Source organism: Chinchilla lanigera, unplaced genomic scaffold (assembly GCF_000276665.1).
Source record: "Chinchilla lanigera isolate Chin_1 unplaced genomic scaffold, ChiLan1.0 scaffold00059, whole genome shotgun sequence".
Taxonomy (NCBI): domain Eukaryota; kingdom Metazoa; phylum Chordata; class Mammalia; order Rodentia; family Chinchillidae; genus Chinchilla; species Chinchilla lanigera.
Window position 1 is genome coordinate 5,671,097 of NW_004955460.1, and position 26,496 is coordinate 5,697,592.

Sequence of the window (26,496 nt, forward strand, 5' to 3'; positions counted from 1 at the left end):
CAGCAACATACTTTAAACCCTGCCAACCCCAACCCCGTATACCTGCCTCATGCTTCTGTGTTCCACCCGCTGAATTCTACCTGTCCAGGAACCAGTCTATTACAACTTAAAGGTGAATTGCCTCCTGGGACGCAATGGTAAATGCTTCTTATGTCTGTTTGAGTTTTTAGGTTCATGGCTATTTGCCTGAATCCAAATTGCCTTTCTCTATAACTTTCATATAAATTATTTGCACAACTGTAGCCACGGTATACAAAATTGAGTGTAGCCTGCCATCTGCTGGTCAAATATTATATTACTTTTAAGTAACAGGTACTGATGGATGCCACAGAACACCATTCTATAAGAAACCACCAGATGCAATCCAGGCCTGCAAAGCAGCAGAAAATAGCTCTCAATCTGGAGTAATGGGAATGGTATAGGACGCACAGAAGGTGAAGATTCTACTACATTTTCTCTTCATAACACAAAAAAAGTCAATGACTGCTACACTTTTAAAAAATATCTATTTTGCAAAAAGATTGAGCAACATTCTGATAATTTGTATGAAATCAAAGTTTATGCAACTTAATAGTGTCCACAGGTGTGGTTCTTAAATATCTCAAATAATGTTGGGACACTCTAATTTCAAGGTAATTTCTTACTAATACTAGATGTTCATAATTTGAGAAACGCTCTCTCATATATATATATATTAGTACTGGGGATTGAATCGAGGACCATTTCAATGAGCTACATTACCAGTCACTTTTTATATATATATATATATATAGTACTGGGTATTGAATCGAGGACCATTTCAATGAGCTACATTACCAGTCACTTTTTTTGAAATAGTACCTCACTAAATCTTTGAGTTGCCCAGGCTGAAATCAAATTTTGGATCCCCCTATCCCATCCTCTCAGAGTGCTGTTATTACAGGTGTGTGGCACCATTCCATTTCTTAATTTTTATCAATATTAGAGTTTAGGACATAGAATGGGATATTAATTGCACAACATCTCTCACACTCACTCACCACCCTAATGTGTTCTCTTGAATGCGATGGCATAGCTGACATGCTGGACTTCACACAACACCTTGACTACAAGTTGAAGAGCATGTTACTGCAAGAAATATTACTCAAATTATACCTGGACAGGGGGTCAACACAATGAAAACTTGAGCTTACCACCATCTCCTAATGCAAGAGATACTTTCATCATTTTACCATCAGGAATATGCCCTACAGCAGCAATGGCAAATCTTTTAGAGACTGAGTGCCCAAACTGCAACCCAAAACTCATTTCTTTATCTCAAAGTGCCAACACTACAATAAAACAGATGCTTGGATGCTAGGGCAATGCTAGGGCAACTTGGCTCATGTGCTGACAGGGAGGGTTCTGCATGCCTGCTGCGGGATGCATGCCACAGGCTCACCACCACTGGCATATGCTGTTGTGTAGTGAGACTGCAAACTACATAGCTCTGTCAGAGCATTCTGCTTAAAAGCTTAGAATCAAATATATATCCGGACGTTTTGGTGTGCATTTTGCCTATAACTCCACTTGATGAATTCTTCCCCCTCCATGCCATGTTTCTCCCGGATTATTTTCTTGTAGTTTTTTCTGTGCATTTATATAAGCCCTGTTAAGTCCTTTCTCAAAGACAGGGTACAAATAATCATCACGTTTGTGGCTCACAGTTTTTATTGTTATCGCGCTTCATTGTCCGCTTTTCTGATCTTGAAAGGTGTTTTCCTCCAAAGAAAGTCTTTCTTATTCTTCCCCCCTGGAAGCTGTGCCACGTGATTTTATGCTGCAGGGACTTCACGTATTGTCTTTTCAATGTTCTAGGAAAAGGATACACAAGGAAATCAATGGCAGCACTCTGTGCTAGTTCTGAAGCTGGTGAGAGTTGGTATGTGCCAGGTGTGAACACAGATCCCCGACTTGCGGAAGGAGCTGGGCCATTGGCCTCACTTGTAGAATCCTCATTCAAAAAGTGCACAACCCACAGTAAACTTGTGAGTAAGCACAGCATCTTACCCGAGCCATTCAAGCACTCACAACTGCCGCTTAAGCCAAACATAAGGAAGAGAACTGGAAGGAGCTGACAAGGACAGCAGGACTGACAGTGCAGATCTCTGTGGGACACGTGGAGAGGCTGGGGTGGGATGCAGCTCCAGCTCAAGGCTGCAGTGGGTCTTGGGAGCAGAGATACCCAGGAAAGAATTTTAGGGATGTATTGCTATTGTGGCTGTTGCACTGTTTAAAGAAATATTTCTTTGATTTGCTGTCTCTTCAAGAGCTTTATTAAAGACTTACTTCTAAGGGTTTTGATGTCAGTATTATATTCCTTTTCCTTTAAATATGTCATAAGACAAAACTAACTTTCTGTAATTTGAGGAGTTGCTTTAGAAAGGTCTGTTGCAAAGGATTTTTTGCTTCCTAGGGGACCATTTTTCTTGTTTAACTTGATCCTTTACACACACACACACACACATATATATATATATGTTTTATATATATATATATGTTTTATATTATAACAACTTAAGTATACAAATAAATTGTATTAATTATATTCACATTGTTTGCAATTATCACCATGATTTGTTTCCCAAAGTTGTCATCACCCCAAAACAGAAATACTGTTCTCACGAAGCAGAAATTTCCAACTCCTCCTCCTTCCCCTCCTCTCTAGACAGTAATGCATAACCTACTTTGTGTCGCTGTTTTGATATTATACTATTCAGGTATATGACTTGCAAATAATTTCCCCCATTGTAAATTGCCTTTTTTTTTACTCTCTTGAGAACTTATTTTGATGCACAAAGATCTTAATTTCAATGAATCCAATTTATCTACTTTTTAATTTGTTGACTTTGTCATCATTGTTGTAGGTAAGAAACTAACATTTAATGCAACATCCTGCAGATTTTCTCTTATGTTTTCTTCTAAGGGTTTTGCACTTTTGCCTCTTAAAAGTACAATTTTTATCCATGGTGAGTTAATTTTTGTGTACAGTGTGGGGGTCTGACTTCATTATTTTAAAAGTGGATATCTAGTCTTGCTGCTTTATTTATTGAAAAGACTACTTTGTTCTTACTGTTTTGCACACTGGTCTAGTATCAAATGGTCATGGATGTGAAGGTTTGTTTGTGTGCTCTCAATTCTATTCTGTTGTTCGTGTCTATCTTTGAGCCACTATCATGCTGTTTTGATGACCATAGCTTGGTAGTAAGTTCTGAAATGAGGGAGTGGGAACATTCCAACTTTGTTCTTCTCTTTCAAAAAATCTCTTGGCTCTTCTGAGTGTCTGAGCACTTCATGTAAATTTTAGCCTAGTTGTTTTGCATTTCTGCAAAAAAAAAAAAACATGTCATGGGGATTTTATTAAGAATTGCTTTAAATCTGTGCACTGCTTAGGTAGTATTGTCATCCTAAAAATACTAGGTTTCCCAATCCATGAACACAGGATTTCTTTCCATTTATTTATGTCTGATTTATGTTTCTGTCAGAATTATTTTATATTTTTGAGTGTACACATTTTGTGTCCTCTTGGTCTAATGTATTCCTAAATTTGTCACTTTTTGATGCTGTAGCATGTGGAATTATTTTTCTAATTTCCTTTTGCAAGTATTTCATTGCTACTACATAGGAGCATAAGTGACTTTTACATGTTGCTTGTACATATTGAAACTTTGCTGAATTAGCTCTTAACTAATTTGTGTGCGTGTGTGTGTGTATGTGTGTATTTCCAGTGTTTTCTATACATAAAATCATATCATCTGCTAATAAAGAGATTTTTACTTTTCCTCTCTAAGCCCTATGCTTTTATTTCTGTAGCTGTCTAATTACCCTGGTTAGAACTTCCAATACTTTGCCAGGTAGAATTGACAAAGGCAAGGATCTCAGAGTCTTTTTGATCTTAGAGAAAGAGCTTTCAGTCTCCCATCACTGAACAGATTGTTAGCTGCAGGATTTCAAACATAACATTCCTCACATTGAAGCATCTCTAGTTCTAGTTTTACTGAACGTTGTCTGTCATGGAAGTGTGCTGAATTTTGCCCAATGCTCTTTTCTGCATTACTTGAGATGATGTATTTTTCTCCTTCCTTCTATTAATCCTTCTATTAATGCTGCATTGCATTGACTGATTAGCACATTTTAGCACCTTTGTACTCCCAGCATAAATATCACTTGTGCATGGTGTATAATCCTCTTGACATACTGTTGAGTTCAGTTTGCTGGTATTTTCTTGAGCACTGGGGTATCATTATTCATAAGGTATGCTGTTCTAGAGATTTCTTGTAGTTTCCTTTCTCTGGCGTTAGTATTAGAATAATGATGCCTCATGGTTGAGTTAGGAGTTGTTCCTTTCTCTTTGATTTTTTTCTTGGAAAGCTTGACAATTAACAGTATTTCTCATTTTAATGTATAGTGGTATCCACCGATGAAGACATCTGCCCATTTATTTTGTTAGGTTTTTCATTACTGATTTAATTTCATTATAGATTTTCTATTTCTTCATGAGTCAATTTTGGTAGTTTATGGCTTCCTAGAAGTTTGGATATTTCCTCTAGCTTTCCTAGTTGGTTGACACACTTTGCTCACAGTATTCTTTTGTAATTCTTTTCATTTCTGTACAGTGGGCGGTAATGTCTTTTTTTTTTCACTTCTGGTTTCAATAACTCACATCCTCTTGTTTTTTCTTTCATCAAGCCAGCTCAGGGGTCCCCCACCTCTGGATCATAGATAGTCATCTGTCCATGGCCTGTTAGGAACTGGGCCAAAGCACAGAAAGAGGTGAGCAGTGAGTGAGTAAATAACTTCATCTTTACTTACAGCCTCTCCCCAACATTGGCATCACTGCCTGAGTTCTGCCTCTGTCAGATCAGTACAGAAATAAGATTACCATAAAAGCAAGATCCTTATCCTGAACTGTGCAAGTAAGGGATCTGGGTTAAGAGCTCCTTTAAATCACCTAGAAACTACCCTCACCCCATCCAGTCTGTGGAAAAATTGTCTACCAAGAGGCCAGTTCCTGGTGCTAGGAAGTGTGGGGATGGATGATCTAGCTAAAGGCATTAAAAGTTCATTGATCTTTGCAAAGAACTGTATTTTGGATTCACTGACATTTTTCTATTTTCTACTTCATTGATATCCATTTTAATCTTTACTTCCCTTTTTCCTACTAAATCTGAGTTGAGTTTGTTCCCTTTTGATCATTTTTTAAGATGTAACTTAAGATTATTGATTTGGGATTTTCCTTTATAATGCAATTACAGTTCTAAATTTTTTTCTCAGCACTACATCCTATAATGTTTTAGCATGTTTGTTTTCTCTTTCTTTTGCCTCTGGGTATTTTCTAATTGTGTGTGTGTGTGTATGCATGTGTGTATGTGTATATGTGATTTCTCCTTCAACCCATTGGTTGTAAAAGTAAATTGCTTAATGTCCAGAAGTGTATCAGTCAGGGTTTTACCAGAGAAACAGATATAACACAGGATGTAAAAATTATAAGAAATTACAAGATTGACTTACGACGGTCAGCCAGAGAGTTGTATGGGGAAGTGTGCAGAGGGTGTCTGCACACTGAAGACCGAAGGAATCAGTCCAGGGTCTGGAGTTCACTGCAGTGTTTCATGCAAGTCTGTACCAGGAGGCCGATGAGTTTGCGACGGAAGGCTGAAGGATCCAAGGCGGAAGTTGAAGAGTCTGCACTAGAAGCCAGGAGATGAAGTCCAAGCTTAAGGTGAAGACTGGAGCTCCTCCAAAAGGAATTGAAGTACCGCTGTCCTTCTTCATTTCCCTTTTATATTATCTAGGTGATGATCCACCCTAGGGTGGTTCCTCTACACCCTAAGGTGTAGAATTGCTGGGCCAATTGCTGAACCAAGTTTAGATATGCTTCTAAACTTCTCAAGTTGACATAATCAATCAATCACCACAAGAAGCTTGTGAGATTTCCAGTGTCCTTCTGTTATTGATTTTGAGCTTAATTCTATAGTAATTGGAAAAGATGCTTCATGCAATTTAAATATTTAAAACATTTGTTAAGAATTCTGTGGTCTGAAAGTCTAATTTAGAGAATGTAGAATGTGCCATTGAGAAGAATGCATGCTCTGTCTTGGAAGGGCTGAGCAATCCATATGCCTGTGAGCTCAAATTGGTACATACACTATTGTTCATTTTCTCCATTTACTTACTGACATTTGGGCTTGTTATTGTATCCATTGTTGAAAGAGGAGTATTAAAGTTTCCAATCATCATTGTAGTACTATCTAGTTTTCCATTTTTATGTACATTCTTGTTTATAATTGCTGTATTGATGGAGTAAATCTTTTTTCAATACTTAATGTCCTTTATACCTTTTGTAAGTTTCTTGATTTAAAATAGATCTCTACAATAATAATATAAACACTCCATATCTCTTGATTACTATTTGTATGAATATACATTTCTACCTTTTTACTTTCAGCCTCTGTCTTTGGCTCTAAAGGTTTTTTGTAGCAGCATGTAGATGGATTGTGTGTTTTAATCCATTTTTCCAATCTCTGTCTCTGAGAATTTACTGCATTTATATTTAAAGTAATTGGTGAGTAAGAAGAACTTACTGCTTTTTTCTGTGTGTCCTATGTCTTTTTTCCTTCCATTATTCTCTTATTACCTCATTTTGTAGTCAGTTCATTTTTCTTTGTAATGCAACCTTTTGAGTCTCTTCTTTTTGTAAATTTTTAGTGATTGTTTTAGTTATTTTCCTAATGGTTACCATGGGAATTATGATAACATTCTTAACTTTATAGCAATCTAGTTTCAATAATAATTTAAGTTTTAAAACTGTATTTCCTTCTTCAGAGTTTGTGCTTCTTGATTGATGAAGATTTAATTTTTACACAATTTCTTAAAAGCTAGCTGCAAAAATAATAACAAAGTTCCTCCCCTAGTGTTTGCAGATTGTGTGGTAGAACACTTACTTAATATTTAGTCAGGCACTGACAATTCTAATTCTTTATTTCTTTTTTTCCTGCTTATACTGAGTCTATAGATCAGCAAGTGGTGAAAACTTAGGATCTTTTCAGAGCATACATCTTGTTGCAGGCATTTGTACGATTTTTTAAATTCCTCAAAGTGTAGCAGCAGTTTTGAATGCCCTAATTTCCCAAAGAATATCAATCTCTCTTTCTCTCTCTCTCTTTCTTTCTCTCTCTCTTTCTCTCTCTCTCTCTTTCTCTCTCTCTCAACCTCTCTTTATCTCTCTCAACCTCTTTCTCTCAATCTCTGTCTTTTAATCTCTCTCTGTCTCTCTCGCTCCCTGTCTCTGTCTCTATCTAGTTTTTCTTGTCTGATTTCAGGTCATCTATCATATGTCCCAGCCATAATCTCTGGTCCCAGGAACTTGGGGAGGTTTCAGTTGCTTAAAAATGTTGTCTACCACAGCCCATTGCTTTCTCACCTGAGCACTCTCCCAACTAGAGCAGGCAAGAGAACTTCATTCCAGGGGAGCCTGCAGAAAGGCCAGCACAGACACACACAAGAACCTGCAAGATCTGCTCTCACTCTCTTTCACACCAGGGTCTCACACTGGGGGTGCTCGCTGCCACCTTTGAGACTGTCACCAGTTGGAAAAATGGTGAGACAAGATCAAGTAAAAATGTTATCAAGCCATCATGACATTTTAAGTTGATCTGTTTTGATTGAGCATTCCTTTATTTATGTAAATTTTTGATTACTTCCAAATTTCTGGAAAAAAACTTTCTGACAGTTTCTGGCTATTTCTTCTACGTTTCTGTGGATGGAGGGGTGCATGCAGCTGCCTGCCTCACTGCTGTAATGACATTGCCATAGTGGAGCCTTCTTGGTCTGCTGATCCAGGAGACTGAATGACTTCCAATTCCAATATCCCCTACCCAAACAGACCAAAATAAAACACCCATGGCATCACCTTCTCTCTCCTGAATCCTCCATATGGGAACAGTTGCATTATTTTTTCAGTTGCTCAAAACAGTAGGCTTTATCTGGTCCCACTTCTTTGGTAGGGTAGTTAGTAGTAAATCATAGTCAATTATCAAGTCCTCCTGAGACAATGCAGCCTGTTAAGACTCATTTTATCCTCCCACCCAACCTATACTCACTGTTTCTATGTTACCTTAGGCTTCTGATTATCACCATGCCTCCTGCCTTAAAGGTTTATATCCCATTCCTCCTCCACGGCCTCCATGCCTCTACCCAGAGCAGTCAAGCTAACTACCCTAACCTTAGAACACATGTTCGTTCTCCATCTTCTGCTCTTAGATTTGTAAGTTGCTTTAGCACAAGGGCTATGAAAACCCATCCTGTAACTATCCCCCATCTACCAAGATCTCCACAAATGACTTTTCAGTGTTTCAAACAGATCCAGCACCATGTCTCAGAGCAACATAATACAGTAGAGTGCACATGGTAAGACAGAAACAAGCAAAGCATCTTTAAGCAAATCTTTAGCACTAAGGTATAGACACAGATGATTGTTTAGAAACTTTACAAACTGAATTCATTTTCTTGTCTCTGATGGACTGATTTTGGTTTTTTGAGACAGGGTCCTGCTATGTGGTTGAGGTGGGCCTCAAATTCGTGGTGATCCTCCTGTCTCCAGCCTCCAGTTCTGAGATTATAGGCATGTGCCACTACACTCAGCTTGCCTTGGGTTTTAAAAATCTTATCCATGGTCTATTCCATTCCTTATCTTCTCCAGCTCCTACTCATCACATATACACCTGTCAGTTCAGCCCTGAATTATATATTACTTGGAAATCCCCTAAATAAGTAAGTCATAGTGCTCCTTCTGCCACAAGGAGAAGAGATACACAGGTATTAGGAGACTCACTGCTAACGGAAGTTATAAACAAGATGTAGCTCTACTGAGAGTGCTCAATTTGCCAATCATTCTGCCCTTGCCATCACATTCGGTCTGCTTTCTCCTGGAGGTAACCACCTTCATTCACCCAGTTTCATATTAACCAAGAATCCACAGTTCAAGCCAGCTAGCTATGCAACATATATTTTATGAACTTGCACTTTCAAGGGTTGTGTGCTCATACCTTTGTCTAAAGTTGAGTCATACCTATAGAAAAAGTTATACATTCTTAGAACTTACTTTGTACATATAATATTTTGATTCATTTTTAATAGCCGCATAAATTACATCCTAAATCAAGTGTCCTCAGACCCCAGACCGCAGACTGGTACTAGTCTGTAGCCTGTTAAACAACAGGCCACACAACAGGAGCTGATCAACAGGATAGATGACACTACCAGCTTGAGGCCTAGGTTTGCAAACTCAGGGTTTCTCATGTACTCTACTTTCCCTATCTCTACAGGCTGGCCACAGCTGCTCTGCCTTGCACCAGGCACCTAGGACCTCCACACCACTGAGATTATAAGGCTTGGCTTTGAGGCTGCTATAAAACAGCATGATGTGTCTAGTAGGAAATAAAGTTTGATTCATAAATAAGGGAAAGGTTTGCATCTTTCCAGGACAGGCTTGCTCTAGACTCAATCTCTGCAGCAATCAAAGAAAACACTAATGAACATAGTGTATACTTCATAGTACATACCTTACTGCTCCTCCACATCTTCTCCAAATAATTCATTGATGCTCTCTGTTACCGAATAGGGATTAGTTGATCCATGGACAGCATTTTTCAAGATGCTTATTCCAAACTGGGCCCGGATGGAGTCTGGGGACAGTAGTTTTGCTTCTTCTGGGTCTACTGGGCCCATCAATCGTCTCCAGTCTGCAATGGCATTCCACTTGCTCAGAACCATGACCAAAGATGGACCCCTGCAAATGACAATGCTTTGAGAAGATGTGGACTATTTGCAATGGTTCAGACTGCATACATGGTGATAGAATGCCACAGGCCCATCCCAGGAGCTCCTCTTTACCCTTTCTCCTAACCCGTGCAATTTTGTGTTTTTCAGGGCCATTTTTCCTTCTCCCAACAGGGTTTTGTGCTAGGCCGATGCTATAGATTAATTCTAGAAAGTATTTGTCAATTGTTTCATTATTTTTGCTACTTTGGAGGCCACATGGACATTGTCATGGACCCAGAACTTATGATTTTGTGGTGACTCTGTGCCACCTCGCCTCTTCAAGGATTACCCTTAGGAAAGGAAGTCACCTTACTTGGGCCATCCTTATCCCTAGATAGACTGTTTCCAGAGATGGCCAATGTCATAATGCAAAGGCCTGGATATCTCAGCCTATCACAGCACAGCCACATGGACCCATCGAGCAAGGTCAGCAGGAGCTGTCAGGCCTTTGCTGCCCCTGGACTTCTCCCTTTTCCCCAACCTGATTCTTTCTCCTCTGCTCTGCACAGTGCTCTTAATAAATGAACTTTAACCAGCATCTGTTACCCAGAGAATGTAGCCTACAAAAGATTGGAAGGTTGATTTTGTTTTCCAAGCCATCAAGGCAGTTACTCAAAGTCCCTGAAATTCTATGTATTATTTGTATCTAATATCTAGTTACTACTTTTATGCTGGGTGATATTTTGTTTAAAATCTATAATATTACCTTTCCTGACTCACTCACTGGCTAGTGGTCAAGGTCTATCAAGGAAAGGTATTTTATTTAAGGAGGTTTCTTAACACATGAATGTGTATGTGTGTCAAACTTTTTTTAAAACTCAAATTAAAGTGATAAAGTTGTTTTCAAGTAATTATGACTTCCATGAAAAAGTAAGTTCTATGGAGCAGCAGTCAAGAACATAGCCTGTCTGGGTTCAAGGAAGGTCCTGCCAGACACTGGCTTTGTGACTATGGACAGTTTCAGTCCTGAGCCTCTGTTTATATAGCTGTTATGGTTTGTGTCTGTATGTCCCCACAAAGCCTCATGCGGTCATGGGGCAGGCTTTTAGAGTTTGATTGATTATGGGTGTGAGAGCTACACCCGCCCTGGGGTGGATGGTTTGCTTATGTAAGGGAGAGGAAGAGGCTGCTTGTGGCCATTCCTCCCTTGCGTGCTTGTTGCTTTGGCTGTGTTCTGCCACTATGAGCTGTAGCCCTCTGCCATGTGCCACTCTGCCTTGTAACCTACCAAGTATGGACTGAAACCTCCACAGACTGTAAGCGAAATAAACCTTTCCTTCCTAAATTTTGGGCATCAAGTATTTTGTCCCAGCAATGAGAGAAAAGTAACCAAGACCATAGCCAAAGTGGAAATTCTAAATAAATATGCTTCTGAGAGTTGTTATGAGGGTCAGATGAGATAAAGTGTCAGTAGGTCACCAGGAGACTTGGAATTAAGTAAATATTCATTAAATATTAGCCATCCATTCTTCTGCAATGCCTGTAAAGATATATGTGGCCAGGAACAGCTCCGTACATGGAATAAAGAAGTTCCAACACAGTATATAACACTCATGTAACTATACATAAGGTGCAATTGAAATGTATGGCAAGTGTTTACATTGTTAAAAGTTATTACGGTAAAAGACATATTGCCAGTAGTCTTCTTTAAAATACTCCACCTGGTTTCCAGCATAGCCCATCATTCTGGTTGTGAAGCAGTTCTGGTTGTCCTCTTTCATGAGTGTCTTTAACAGGTATGGTAAAAAATATGGTGAACATTGTTGCTTAGTGCTGTCCAATGAAGAGCCAGGTTTATAAAAATGTTACAGTGTGTCTTCATCTACCTTATTCACCATATTTGGCACTATGCAACTTCTGGCTCTTCCCCAAAGTCAAAATGATCATGAAAGTAAATGTTTTTAGTCAATTTAGGATATCAAGACAACCATAACAGGGCAACTAAAGACACTTACAAAAGAGGACTTCTAGAACTGCTTCAGAAAATTGCAAGAACAATGCAATATTTGTATTTATATTGAGGGGGAGATTCTTAGGGGTACTCTAGTGTCTTTTACTGTAATAAATTCCAAACACTGACTGTATATTTTGATGACACTTCATACATCTATTATACATTTGTTATAAGTTTAACAAGAAGAAATATAAAAGGAAAAATATGAATAAAGACAGCTAACATTTATTGAACACTTAAGAAAGGCCACACACTGTCCCACCTGCTGTCATTGTATCAGTCACTTAGCCTCACCCACAACTTGAGATAGATTCTTTTTCACTCCTATTTGATGGATTAGGAAGCTGAGGAACTGATTCAGTACATCAGCAAAGCAGGAATTTAAATTTTGGTTGCCTCTATAGCTAATGTAAAGATCTAATGGAACCAAAGATGGAAGGAAAGAAGGGAGGGAGAGAAGAAGGGAAAAGAGAGGAAGATAAGGAGAGAAAGAAGGAAAGAGAAAGTAAATAAACACCAAACATTAACAAGGTGTCTTCATGAACGTGATCAGATGGAAAGTTTTTTAATTAAAATCTGTATTTCTCCAAGTTTCTACATTGATGTACTTTTGTAAGGTACATTATCAGGAACTTACTCAGATAGTACTTCTAAGACATCTTTGTAGAAGTTTTTCTTTGTTATTTGGATATAAATCTTCTCCACTTGCTCAGGAGTGAGGAGCATGTCCTTCACCTGAGTGAGTTCAAACCCCTCCTCCTTGATGAGCTTCAGGATCTCCTCTAGGGAAGACAGAAATGTGGTAACCTTGTAGACTGCACCTCCTTTGCTTATGTTCAGGGAGATTGAAAAATCATAGTTACATTTTCATTCTGTAGTTAAAAAAACTGTGCTAAATAAACTAAATTAAATTTTAAAAGCACCAAATGGATGCTTAGACCTTTAAGACGTTAATGAAAGCGTTCAATCTTAAATCTACCTTTCCAAAAACCACCAGGAACACCTCATAGGCTATCAAAAGGAAGAGATCAGCTAGCACACAAGGAATGAAGACATATTTCCCCCTCCACAGTACAACTGTCAGAGGATTTCTTCCTTGATACGTACTGAAAGGGAGAGTCAATCGGAGTTCTCCTTGAAGAACAGGGTATCACTGAGGGAGTTAAGTAAAGTAAGTCTTGTCCAAATTGAAGTCCATTTGAGTCTCAAATAGTAACATAAAAGAAGGATGATAGGAAATGGGGAGGTAGACTTTTGCCAATGGGCAGGCAATCTAGAGATGGAGGGAGAAGAGGAGGAGGGATGGTGGGGGAAGAGGAAGTAAAAATGACTAAGATGCAATATGTATATGTACCAAGTCCCCAGATGAATGCATTCATTATGCATCATGACTATGTACTAATAATGTTGATAAAATACTAATTTGGAAAAAAATCTCATCAACAGCCTAAATATTAAGGACTGTTCTGGAGATGAAGGTCAGCAAATGGAGAAATTTGGAGCTTTCTGATAAAAACAAAATAAAATGAAAACCTCTTATTTGCTCCCAGAGGCACTCCTAGAAGGGCTATGCTGGCAGCCAAAGGTGGCAGTGACCACGGAGAGCAGACAACCTGAGAAGGCTGGACTTGACCTCCTGGAAAGCAGGTGGCCAGGATGCACTGATGGAGAGCACTATGCAGCAGTTCTGAGCAGGATTTAATTTTAACCAATTGGCTTTCCATGTTTACCTGGGAGTTGTCTGATGCTTAGCCCTTTGTCCAGAGATGGGCAGTAGACTCATAGTAAGTGAACCTCTATGAGTCAGTGGTCCCCACTGAGGCCTATATTGGCCTGTGAAGTTGGGATGCCTCAAAGGATAAGTTAAGGCCACAGCTGAGGACATTTGGCTCCAACCCCAATTAAATAAGGGGAGACTGCAGCTGGTGGCATTTCACTCCTGCAGTGAAGGCCTTCCTGAAGTTAACTTAGTTCTCCTAAGTTAACATAAGTATTACTTAGAGAATTCCAGTAAAGGGTTTCTCAAGTCCTGCCCAGATTCCTGCCTTTTCTTCAGTGTCCCCTTCCTTTGTTTGAAAACCTAATACATATGGCCACCCAGGGAAGTCTGGGTCTTAACCCAGAGAATCTTAAATATTGTAAGAGAGTTGGACCCTCCTGGAGCCCCACAATCATTTCAATTTTCTCATTTGTTTAAACCTTTGCCATCTACTCATTTGGGAGATTATGAGCCTGATCAATGCTCAATAACTAAGGGTAATTAGCCCAATAATTCACCCTAACACAGGCACTGTGGAAACCAATATGAAGAGCAGAGAAGCTCTTCCTTAGATATTAATCATCTGATCTGAGAGGCAAGCCTATAAACGGATCATAAGAAGGTGGTCATTACCATAAAAAATCATGAATAAACTCCCAGGGTGGGTGGCAAGAGTTTCTCTTTAGAGATGCTGAGTATGGAAAAAAATAAAGTGTGATCACCACACAGAAAAGTAGGGGACTGGCCTGGCAGGCACAGTGAGCGACAAACACCAAGTTCAAAGGAAGACAGCAAAACACTGTGAAAGCATTCTCAGCTGAACTAAGTTCAGGTTCGTCCCCTAGGAAGGTCCTTTCCTTTGCAGTGTGAAGGACAAAACAGCGTGTGGATGTGGAATTGGAAACCATCAGAGGCAAGGTATCTGGGGACTAATCCAGTCTTTGGGAGGAATCAGTTCTCAGAAAAAGGATGCATGTTAGAAAAGAAAAGGCACTCGCAGTGCTTGGTGATGAACAGAAAGGAAGCAAGTGGCTGAGGTTAATGTCAGGGGTAAACAAAGAGCATTAAAGAAATAGTTACAGTTAGGCCCTACCTATTACAGAAATGGCTTCACTTTTAAAACACCAAGAGAACATTCTGAACTGAGAAATGGAATGAGGATGCAGACCTCCATAAACCTCTCCTGAGTCATCTGAAGAATGTAGACAGATCTAATAAAATTGTACTTAATAACAAATCTAATATACTCAATGATATGCATTACCCTGCAGCCTAAATCTTCACCAAACTCCTTTAAAAGGTAAAATTACTTTTCTGATTAAACATATTTCCTTCTCTCACAAAAGAGGAAGGGAGGGAGGGAGGGAGGGAGGAAATAGGAGTGCGAGTGAGTTAGGCAAGTTGAAAAAAGGCAAGCCAAAAGAAATTTTCAATATTAACATGAGAGAAGCATATGGTATCTAAAGACATCATGAATCAGAACTTCAAGCACAGAAGTAGATCTAGTCAAGCAATAACTAGATGTAAAAACAAACTGTCTGTAATCAAGAAAGAAATTGAAGAAAAAGATAAAATCATCTCAGAAATCAAAACTAAATTAAAGAGGGACTAAAGAAGGATATGATTTAAAATATATTAAAGCACATGGAAAATAGAAATAAAATTAGCCTGGAGGGAACACTAAATAAAGAAAGAGAATTTGCTCATAGAAAAATAATGGATATACAAGTTACGCAAAAATGAATATATATATATATATATATATACTTGTGCATAGAGATATAACTAGATATAATTTATTTTAAAATTTTGACTTCATTATGATATGGGAAAGAAAGCTCAACCAACACCATTTTGTGTTCTAGTGCTATTTTAAAGCTTAAGTTTCTGTTTCCTTAAGTTTGTTACAGGTAAATGTTGTCATAGTTACCTAACCCAATACCACCCCATGTTCTGTCATAAGACTACTTGTCCCCTAGTAGTCATAAGACTACTTGTAAAATGTTATACACCTTTGCTCCTTTGTCCCAAGCTAAGACCATGCTTTGTGGTATTTCTGTAACTGCACTAAATCATAGCAGCACCAACCCCCAGATCCAGAACTAGACCCGGAACTAGAACTGTATAACTATTCTCCCCTCCTGCCCTTTGAGGTTGTTTCTCAGTCATGCACTGGGTGCATGCCTCCTGCACCCAATAAACTTGCTTGTCTCTGCATCCAGCCTCTGCAGGTGACTCAGCTGAACAAGCACCTTTGCAGCAACAATCATACCAAAAGAAGAGAATGTTTTGAACCACACTGAGTTAGTACAGAGTCTCCTGGTATTTCCAGGGAACTCCCTGAAGATGAAAACTAGAACAGTGGAACAGAACAAATGTGTAAAGCTAAAAGCCAACAAAACCATCCTGGAATAATATAAATGTAGACATTGAATGGGATTAATATGTATCTGGAAAAATAAACCAAAATTGGCCAACGTTCTGACATTTTAGTAAAACTCACAGACTTGATAGATGTTTTTTCTTAAATTGTGCTGAACTTTTGGCAAAACACCCTGTCTTTTATAATGGAAAAAGATCAGTATGACATCAGACTCTTGACAGTATAATACAAAGTAAGCATGGTGTTATATTGTCAAGAAACATAAGGAAAAATGTGAGCCAAGGATTTTATATCCAGAAAATAAATAACATGGGTTCTAAGAAAGTAGGTTCAACACAACTTTTAAAGGAGATAGTCTAGGGAGTGAAAGAAGAAATATGTTAAGTTCAATAACTGTTACAGAGGTATCAGTATAACAAAGATAAAAAAAAAACAAATGCTGGAAGCTTAAGTAAGAAAATATACTGCAGATATTTATATAAAATAATTTCTAGAACAAACAAACTTTGCAAGAACAAAATAAATTGTAAAGAACCTCAATGTGAAAAATAAGACTAAATAAAAATAACACATAAAGGAGTATAGTACAAAATAATGCGTTTGAAATGAGGCATGTTATTTCAATAAATGTAAATTATTGATATCACCTGTTAAAATATTTCAGAAAGAATCATAAGTAAAAATCTAACTGTATTCTAATACAAGTGAGATACCTAAACAAAGAAATTCTGCAGGCTAAAAATAGATAAATATGCAAAAAGCTAATAGACAATTCCAATAACAAGAAAGTGGTCCACGTAGTATTAATATTAGCCAACAGAGAACTCTAAAGCATTATATGAGACAAAAAAGGACACTGTATAATGATTAAAACCAAAATCCACTATAAATTTTAATTATGGTTATGTGTATCAATAACTGAGCAGCTACCACTTTAAATGAGAGTACAGAGGAAATATTCATCAACATACTAGAATTAGGGGACTAGCTCCTTACCAACATCCAAGACAAAATCAACATTGGAAAATATAAAAGAAGAGAGTCAACCACAAATCAAACAAATAGCAAGATATGTCTTATATTCAAAATTTGCACAATGTAATAGATAATATCCCTTCTTACACACACAGGATCTTCACAAATATTTATCATATGGTAGTTCAGTAAAGCCATAATAATTTCAATAAAAATAATACAAATGCATTCAAATCACAATAAACTAAAGATATTCATAAAAAGAATTTATTATCCAATGGAATAATTTGTTTTGAAAATACCTCTTTTAAAAAAAATTAATTGATCTACTGAGTCACTCTAAGGCCCCAGGGGAACACAAACTAAAATTTCACATTTTCTAAAAAATGATAATGAAAACATTGTGCATTAAATCCAGGGGGTAATAATTAAAACAAATATAAAGAGAAAATATATAGCCTTATAAATTTATATCATTAAAATAAATGTCTAACTCAGAAAGTTAGAACATAACAAAAAAAACCTACTAGAAAATAGAGAACAGGAAATAATAAAGACAAAACCAAAACCAATGTTAGAAAATGGAATAAAATATAACTCAAATAAATGAACTCTTGTTTGAAAGACAACAAAGTAGGAAATGGTAAGAGTATCCTTTGAACCAGAGGAAATATAAAAAAAGATTATATTCCAGATTTAATGTAGGCAGGATGGGTAATTGTTTAGGAAAATGCAGTTTAAGAAATTAAGTTTATAGTGATTAGCAATGTTGAATATTTTTTCATACATATATCGGTCATTTAAACTTTTTGTGTAAAATGATGTCTTTCCATTTCAGATACCCATTTTTGAATGTGGTCTTTAAACTTGGGGAGGTCTGATATTTTTGAGATCTTTATATATTCTAGATATTAGTGCTTTGTTTAAGGACTGTGGAAACAACCTATATGTCTATCAACAGATGAATGGACAAAAAAATGTGTTATTTATATTCAGTAGAATACTACTCTGCCATGAAGAAGGTGTTGAGGCATTTTTAGGTAAATGGAGGCACTTTGAGACCATAACGTTACGTGAAATAAATCAGATACACAAGTTTAAATATTACATTCTCTTGAGAGAACGAGAAACCCAAGTGTAACTAAAGAGCAAAGGAAAAGATAATAAAAAACAAAGAGATTTTTTTTTTTTTTCAAATGGGAAGGGCAACAAAAGATGGAGGTGGAGCAGGGGGAAACAAAGGAAGAGGGATATAAAAAAGATTTGAAGAAAAAAAGCAGAAATAGAGCTTTTGCAAATGGGGAGGGGAAGAAGAGTTGGAAGGAGCAGGGAGAGTAGGGAATAAAAAGAATTAAGATGTGCTGTGCACAAGTACAGATTCCCCAGGATGAATGCAATCCTTATGTACTACAAACATGTAGTAATTAAAAAATGAAAAATAATAAAGCAATTTTGAAAAGAACTTAACTGAGCAAGAAAGAAAGTTTAGATAGTTCAATTTCTATAGAACACACAGAAAAGCAACAGTCTGAGGTGTTTTCACAGGAAAATCCCACCAAACCTTGAAATCTCCATCCCTGAGCTGCTCAGACTTTCCAGAGCACAGAAAAGATTTCAGTGTTTTCAGGAAATATTCCACTGTAACCTAAACTTGCTAAAACTTTCACACACACAAATACAAACTAACCTCACTTTTTAGTCTCAATGAAAAAAAAAAAAAAAGTCCCAAATGAAATAGAAGCAAATAAAAACACAGGATTATGTGGAGTTTACAGTTTATACAGAAATAAAAAGATGGCCCCATATTAGAAATATCATTAAAATACTTTTCCATATGAATCTATTTATGGGGAGAAAACATTTCCATCAACTTTGAAATGGATTTCAACAAATATATATTTTTGATGCTAAATATCCAGGACTTTTCACATGATAAACACATGTTTTACTACTGAGCTGCAACCTCCAGCGCAATGTCATTTTTTTATTGAGAGAGAGGACAGAGAGACTTATGATTTAGATCTAAAATGTCCCCAAAAGTCTCGTGTGTATAGAAAGGAGATTGTGGAATGACCCACTGATGAGCTTGTGGCTGAATGTGTGGGAAATAGGGCCTGGATGGAGGCCATTACTGGGGACAGGGCCCAGAAGAGTGCATTCTTGTCCCTGGCTCCTCCCTTCTCTCTCTGCTTCCTGGCTGCCATGGAGTGAGCATTTTCCTCCACCATGCTCCTCTGTCCCACCCTTTCTGCCTTGGAGCCAGCCAACCACAGATTGAAACCACGAGCTAAATTAAGTCTCCACCTTTAAGTTGGTATTTTGTCCCACCGCGAGAAAAGTAACTAATACACATGTAAATACAACAAAGTTAATTGTTCAATCTAGAGGAAGGGATAAGAGTATTCCTGGTATGATTCTTTTTAACTTTTCTGTAACTTAAAAAATTTCACCAAATTTGGAAGAAAAATGTGCACATCAGCTTTTATTTTAAAACATTTACCTCTTTGTTCATGGGTCACATGTGGCTTAATTAGTGCGAAAGTGTTCTCAGGAGGAAAGAAGCACTGCATGTCCCTTTCAGCAACCGCTGTTGAATCACTTCCGTACAACTGGTTGACAGGCAAACTTCCCACTGCAAACTGTGCGCATAAACTTGGAAAAAAAAGTTAAATTCAAAAACTATGATAAGACAATGTCACAGCCTAATGTAACAATACTTATGTAAGTTGCTCAAAAATTACTGGGCAACAGCACAGTAAATGATCTTAGTCATGTGCAAAAGGAAGTAAGGGTATGATACCAAAGGAGGTGACAGACATGAGGATGAAAATCGTGTAGATCATCACCATGATGATGGATATAGATGGATAACCATGAAAGGGAGAATGGGTATTGGTGCAAAAGAAAAGCTAGTACCGATGGAACCTGATCTTACTACTTGCCAGATATGCTTGATTGAGCAATGATCAAACTTCTTTGTTCATTAGTTTTCTCAAAGCTGTGTGCAGGGTGGTTTTTGAGGGTGCAGTCAGATAAATTGAAATATATGGAACATACTGAGCTCTCAATATTGCTTCCCTTCCCTTAGCTGCTAGCAGTCATTCAATTTTATATAAAATGCAAAGGTTCACTCAATGAGGCTGAAGCAAATTTGATTGGTTTTCAATGTTATTTCTAAGCGGAACTTGTCTCAACCCTAATGTAAAGGAAATGTATATCATCTATTTAATCATTTACATTGTGTGTGGCAAATTTCAAAGCTCAGAGCAAAAATCCACAATTACTCTATTTTGTAAATAGAAATACCACTTTAAAAACAGAATGCTATAGATAAAAAGCTGACTTTTGTTTCCGATGACTATCTACTACTTCGCAAAAATATACTGACAAACTTTGAGGTGAAGGGTAGGACTGCAATCCATGAGCTATTCCAGAATAAATGAGAAGTGTGTCACATATGAAGCATAAGATCTTATTTGGCTTTACACCAAAAATAACAAATTATAAACATCGAATGTAGAAGGAACTAAATGCAACCAACAGGAGAGGAGGTATAGCAATAAAATAGCAGTACACGGGTAGTTTTGTAGGAAGAGGTGGCTGACTGTATCAGACCATCAGTGTTGGAGCAATTTACACTAATCTGTTTCTTTCTCTATAGAAGATTATGTATCTCACAAATAAATTGATGTTCCTGGGTGTTTCATCTGTTATCTTTTTTAAAAATCTATCTCTCCATCCAGCAATGCATACTTCAGTAGAAGAGATAATCTCTGTTCATTTCATGCTCTGCACTTTAAATAATACAATCTGAACAGTCAGCCAACCAAAATTCAACTGTGTTGAATAATATCCCTTCTTGCTCAGAATGATGTGCGTCCTTTTTATGTTATTGGAATCTTGGTTTTCTAGACTTTCATGCTTCTCTGATTTCAGCGACCCATTCAGGTTTCTAGCTTGACCTTAACCTTCAACCCTTGGCTATTCCTGCACTTCTCTTTGGAGGTACTTCTCTCTGTTGAGTTAGTCCTAAAAGTAGCCTGAAAGAGCTACATAAAGACAGAAAAACTGGAAACAGGGAGCCCCCACAAAAATGATGGTCAAGGATTTATAGAACTTTTCCTCTACTATTGGGATAGACAGAAGCAGTCACAGAGAGTCCTCGTGTGGAGAAAATAGCTCTGTACCAATGTACAGCCTCCACTATGTGTCTAGAACAGTTTGCTTATGGGCACAGGCCTTGTTTTGATAGGAATTCCTCTTTTAGTGCCATGGTATGGTGCATAGGGCAAAGTATCAACTTGACTGGCTTTAGGATCTGCCCAGGCGATCAGTGAAGCACCCCTCTGGATGTATCTGAGTAGATCATGGAAGTGTGATCTTGGGATCTATATCTGGACACTGGCTCCTCCCTCTCAAGTTATTGTTACCTGCTCTGCTCTCCAACCACTATGAACTAAGTGGCTTTGCTCTACCACACACTTCCACCATAATGTCTCTGTTTTGCAGATCTAAAGAGATCACAAGCCAAGTTGAACCCTTCCTCCTTTAAGGTGTGAATGTTGAGTATTGTGTTCAGCACTTGGAAAGCTGACTAAGAATCATTGTATAGTACATTTTACAAAGCAGTTCTATGGATGCTCTTGCAGATGGTCCACCTCACATTATTGTTTAGAGTAATTGTCTGGGAAGGAGCAAATATATAAGTAAGTAGGGCTGAATAAAGGGTAAAACATGTCCTTATAGGAAAAGTAAGATTCAAGCACCCCAAAGAAAGCACTTCAACATTCATGTAAATGCTGATTCCTATGTACTGTTATTTAGTGTGCCAATATGTAAGATAAATTTGCTATGCCTTATGGAGTATTATTATTCTTACACATGGTAAAGAAAGTCCTTTTTTCCTCTGAATTGAATCTTACTTTAAAATCAGTCATCCTCTTGAAGGCTGAGGCAGGAGGATCACAAGTTCAAGCCCAGCCTGGGCAACTTAGCAAGACCCTATCTCAAAACAAAAAATTTTAAAAGGGATGAGAAAGGGAATGAAAGCTCTGTGTTTAGTCCCTTGTATTGTATAAAAGGAGGGAGTGTAAATGAATCACAATTCTGTTTGTTTCCTTTATCTACATGCTGACTATGGAGAGGGAAGAGACACTTCTTTCTACCTTCCAGATGTTACCAAACCAAGACTGGTAGCTAATATAAAAAATATTGAAATGTGCTCCTCTGTGCCAGGACTATGCCAGGTGCTGAGCTGATAGCAAAGTTTAGGTGATTTCTCAGATTCATAAGCAAACCAAGTAGATGTTCCGTCAAATTGCAGAGGACAGATTCAGTTAATCATCATTGTCTTGAAACTCTGAAGGCCTTCAGCTGTCATCAGAGCCTTTCTCAAAGGAATTTCTCTTAAATAGCAAATGAGGAGGATATTTTTCCAAAGGGAGGCCTTATTGGCTGAGTATTCATCTTTAAATTCTGAATCCCAACCCCAAAGTTCTCTTGCAAAACATGTCTATCTTCAGACTGTTATTAGATGGAAACTTCATCATAAATGGTCTGCTACTTCCCCAGGAAAAGTCAATTTCCTAGAAGTTTTCTTGGACTAGAGCTGTGTTTCTGGTACCCCACACCAAAGTGAAATTAAAATGGATCTCCTGATAAAAGCTTGAGACCCTGGATACAAATCCTACCTCTCTGCATGATATTCACTGATTTGCTCAACAGTGCTTGGTCCCAGTAACTCTTTCCAGTGTTGCACACAATTCTCTCTTTGTAACACAAGGGCAAGAGATGGATGTCTGGTAGGAAAAAAAAAAAAACAGTTACTAAGAATATGGTTTAGTATCTAATAAGATATAAATAATATAATGCAGTTAAATAGACTGAAAACCTGCCAAAGTAATGCTTTCAGGATTCTAGCATTAGTTTCCTTTGCAAGCCTTTCAAGAGCATTTTGCTAAGGAGTTGGAAGCAAAGAAGGGAAGGGAAGAAAAAGAGTGGCTTTGCCTCTTGTCCAGCAATTCCTTCCTGATTCCCATGATCCTTTTGGTTTATATGCTCTTACTGGATTTCTGCTTCTGGTGCTATTTTAGTCGTTGTTGTAGAAACTTGACACATTTCAAGTGTCTCATTCCTTTCCTAGGCCTACTGCTCTGTAGGATAATTGAAGCCCTAACTAAAAGTCAAATTGATCAAATCAAACTGCCCAGAGTCAGTCAGGCCTGTGTTGATTTGATGTGCACCTTGGATTTTTGAAGTTCAACTCAACTAGGTGTCATCAACTTCTCTGGGATCTTTGAGTTTTTTCCATATTTTTATTTGAAGAGGAGCAATGTGTTGATTTTGTTTCCTTGTTAGCAGTGAAGTTGTGTAATTTTTAAACTTCGTTAAAAATATAAAATCTGAGTGCAGTGGCATATGCCTAGAATCCCAGCACTCTGAGAAACTGAGCCAGGAGGATCACAAATTTGAGCCCAACAAGAGCAATTAAGTGACTTAGTGGATAGGCACACAAAATAAAAATAAAGGAAAGGGCTAGGGATGTAGTTCAGTGTAAAGATTCTGGGTTCAATCTCAAATACTGCACAATAGTAGTAGAAATAATTATTTTAAATAATTCTAATTTTTCTTTGCACTCTGGATCAAGGTAATTTACATCAATTATTTAATCTTTGTTTCATTTTCCCTTTTATTATCAGTACCTATTAAGCTGAGAAAATATTGGGTTTCAATACACAGGACATAAATTGATCGTATCCATCTCCACTATTACACCCTTTGTTCCCTTCCTTTTGTCTAGCAACAGTCTCGCATCTTCTTGCATGTCTTTCTATCACTCCAATATCATTCCAGGAATTGCAGAGAAGACCTAAGTTGTGCAGATAACCAGGACAGGGGAAGGATTGACAGAGAAATAGACTCAGAGCCTGTTTGTAGAATTTAGAGGTATGCCAAGGTGAGTAAAATACAGGGTTAAGAGAAAGCTTTAAATGATTAAGAAATAAATGACACCATGCTTTGTAAATCTGAGCTCTGCTTTACCTGGTCATATTTTCTATAAGCTTCTCAAAATAGTTTTCTTTTTCAAATTCCTCACACAGCATTTTTGCTTGTTCTTCTGATAATACTATTTGTCTTTCCATCAGTATCTTAAAGCCTTCATCTTTAATAATATTCAAAACATCATCTTAAATTAGAAATGATCATACAACATGGTAAGTTCTAAACTAGTAGGTTACTGGATGTATATAAAATATATATATCTCATATATATTTTCCCTGTATATCCTCTCTATATAAATACCTTATAGATATATCTTAAATATATTTATGTATATATTTATACATACCCTATATGTAAATATATAAACTATATATAAACATATATATAAGTATTATATAAAAATATATTATATAGAAATAGATATTGCCTAATATCATGAGGGCATATAATATATTTCTTTTCTTTATGAAATGTAAAAGTTTATAAAAATAACTCCTTAAATTTTTTACTGAAGGTTCATCAAACCTCTTACATCAAGTTATAAAATATCGAAGGAAATAAAATAAAATAAATGGATGGAAGGAAGAGGAGCAATGCTTCTCCCTTGTAAGCAGTGTCTACATCCACGGTTCTCAGCTGGAGAGATTTGGCCCCACAAGGGAAACTTGACAGAGGCTGGAGGCACTTTTGGTTCTTACAACAGGGTTGGAAAGAATGTCCATGGCAGAGGTCGGCAGGGAGCAAGTGGATGCTGAGGACACTCCTGAGCATATTTTACAGAGAACCTGACAGGGCTTCTCTCCCACCAAAAAATGACCTGGCCCAAAAGGTGAAGAGATGTAAGGATAAGAAATCCTCATTTACCTAGAAATTCCCAAGGAAACTATATCAAAGTTTCCAGAACTGAGTTCAGCAAATCAGAGACTAAAAAGTCAACATGCAAATACCATTTGTGTTTCCACATACTGTACTAGGTATTAAAAAAAAAAAAAAGAGGAAAAGGGACAATTTAAGAAAAGAATCAGTGCTTACTCTTTAGTATTCACTCTGCCTTGTGAATGTGGGATGAGGTTAAAAATAACTAACAAAGCACCAGGCACTTGATTTACGCTTTCTCCTTTGAACTCTGACTTTTCCAGATGAAGAAATAGGCTCTGTGAAATGTCTTATTCCAGTGATGCTGTTAATTAGGCTGGACCTGCACTCTCAATGGAGGCATTTCAGACATGAAAGCTTCCTGTCTCTCCTAAGGTGTAATTCCTGCTATGGTAAAATTGACTCTCATGAGTCACAAGTTAGAAAATGCTTCATGAACCCTTTAACTGCAAAAAAAATCCTTCATTCATTACTACCTGCTTATTAAAAGTGTCAATGAGAAGTTCGTAAAAATGAGTCAATGAAGTTAGTAAATGAACATTCTAATCCTATCTGCAAAGTATTTTGAGCATTTATGCTTTATTTCTTACCTTGCTTTTCCAGGAGGTCTGGTCTCAGCAATGCCATTGTCTTTTGTAATTTCTTGCCCTTGGTTATTTTAAAACCAGGGAAGAAAACCTCAGTGAACTTAGTTACACTAGCTTCCCTGTCCTCCACATCACAAAACTGAGATAGATGTTGTTGTTCCAGGTACTCTTGCAAACTGTGAAAACCCAAAATATAATTTAAGGCTACCATGAACTAAACTTTAATAAATGTGCCAACAAATGAATTGACCGCATGTTTACAAATTACTCGGAGTATAGGGAAACAAGATTTGAATTTCATGTGAAGATAAACCACATTTCTCTCATATCCCAAATATAATATTTAATCCAGCTTTTTATTGAACTACTCCAAAAATCAGTGGCCAGACATCGTCAGTGTTTGACTTCATGAAAAGATAAATAAAACCCAAGTTAAACTCTATTATGTTTTTTAATAAAAAAATTTTCTGCTATGTAAAACTTTCCAGACGGTTTCTACTGTTTTCTTTGAATTCTGTCTTTGAGCTAAGGGTGCTCTAGAAGGCTCTTTCGGGAGAAAAACTCTGTGGGAACAATGACAATCGCCAACCAAGCCTGCTCCACACCATCCCGCACTTCCTGCCTGGGCCCAGTGCTCAAGACAAACACAAGACAAAGGTCAAGTAGGGTCCCTAAGTTTAGAAAGAAACTGTGACAGGCCATACAAAGCAAGGTGGGCTGGTCTCATTCCAGCCACACCCTACTCCAATGAAAATGCCTATACTGCCCATATATGTGTTAGTCAGTGCTTACTAAAGTCAGATATAGAAGAGTGTGAAACACCTGTCTGCATGCTGGAGATCTAAAGGATCCAGTCAAGGGCTTGGAGCCCATGGCCATGTCGTGTGTATATCCGTATCAAGGATCTGTACCAGAAAGTTCCAAGGGTCAGTGCAGGAAGCTAGAAAGTCTGTGCTGGCAGGGTGAAGGATCTGTGCAGAAGGCTGAGCTATCTGCACTGGAAGCAAGGAGATGACATCAAGGAAAATTAGGATTGAAGCGCTTCTGAAAGAAGACAGCAGCCAAAGCTCCTTTGAAGAAAAACTGCCCAAAAGCAGTTTCTTCAGGAAAATCAGCAGC

At 37.6% G+C, this 26,496-nt stretch overlaps 1 protein-coding gene across 1 annotated transcript in view; it reads right to left on the minus strand.

Moving 5' to 3' along the window:
* Positions 1 to 1,671: 1,671 nt before the first annotated feature.
* Positions 1,672 to 26,496, minus strand: part of Nme8 (NME/NM23 family member 8) — a 45,940-nt gene continuing 21,115 nt past the window's right edge. Inside the window, exons 11-17 of the mRNA XM_005397749.2 lie at positions 25,381 to 25,553; positions 23,953 to 24,097; positions 22,602 to 22,709; positions 19,412 to 19,563; positions 12,432 to 12,576; positions 9,582 to 9,808; positions 1,672 to 1,832 (exon numbers count right to left, since the gene is read on the minus strand). Of these exons, the coding sequence (XP_005397806.1) occupies positions 9,583 to 9,808; positions 12,432 to 12,576; positions 19,412 to 19,563; positions 22,602 to 22,709; positions 23,953 to 24,097; positions 25,381 to 25,553 (949 nt within the window). The 3' untranslated portion in view covers positions 1,672 to 1,832; position 9,582. The remainder of the gene's footprint in view (positions 1,833 to 9,581; positions 9,809 to 12,431; positions 12,577 to 19,411; positions 19,564 to 22,601; positions 22,710 to 23,952; positions 24,098 to 25,380; positions 25,554 to 26,496) is intronic.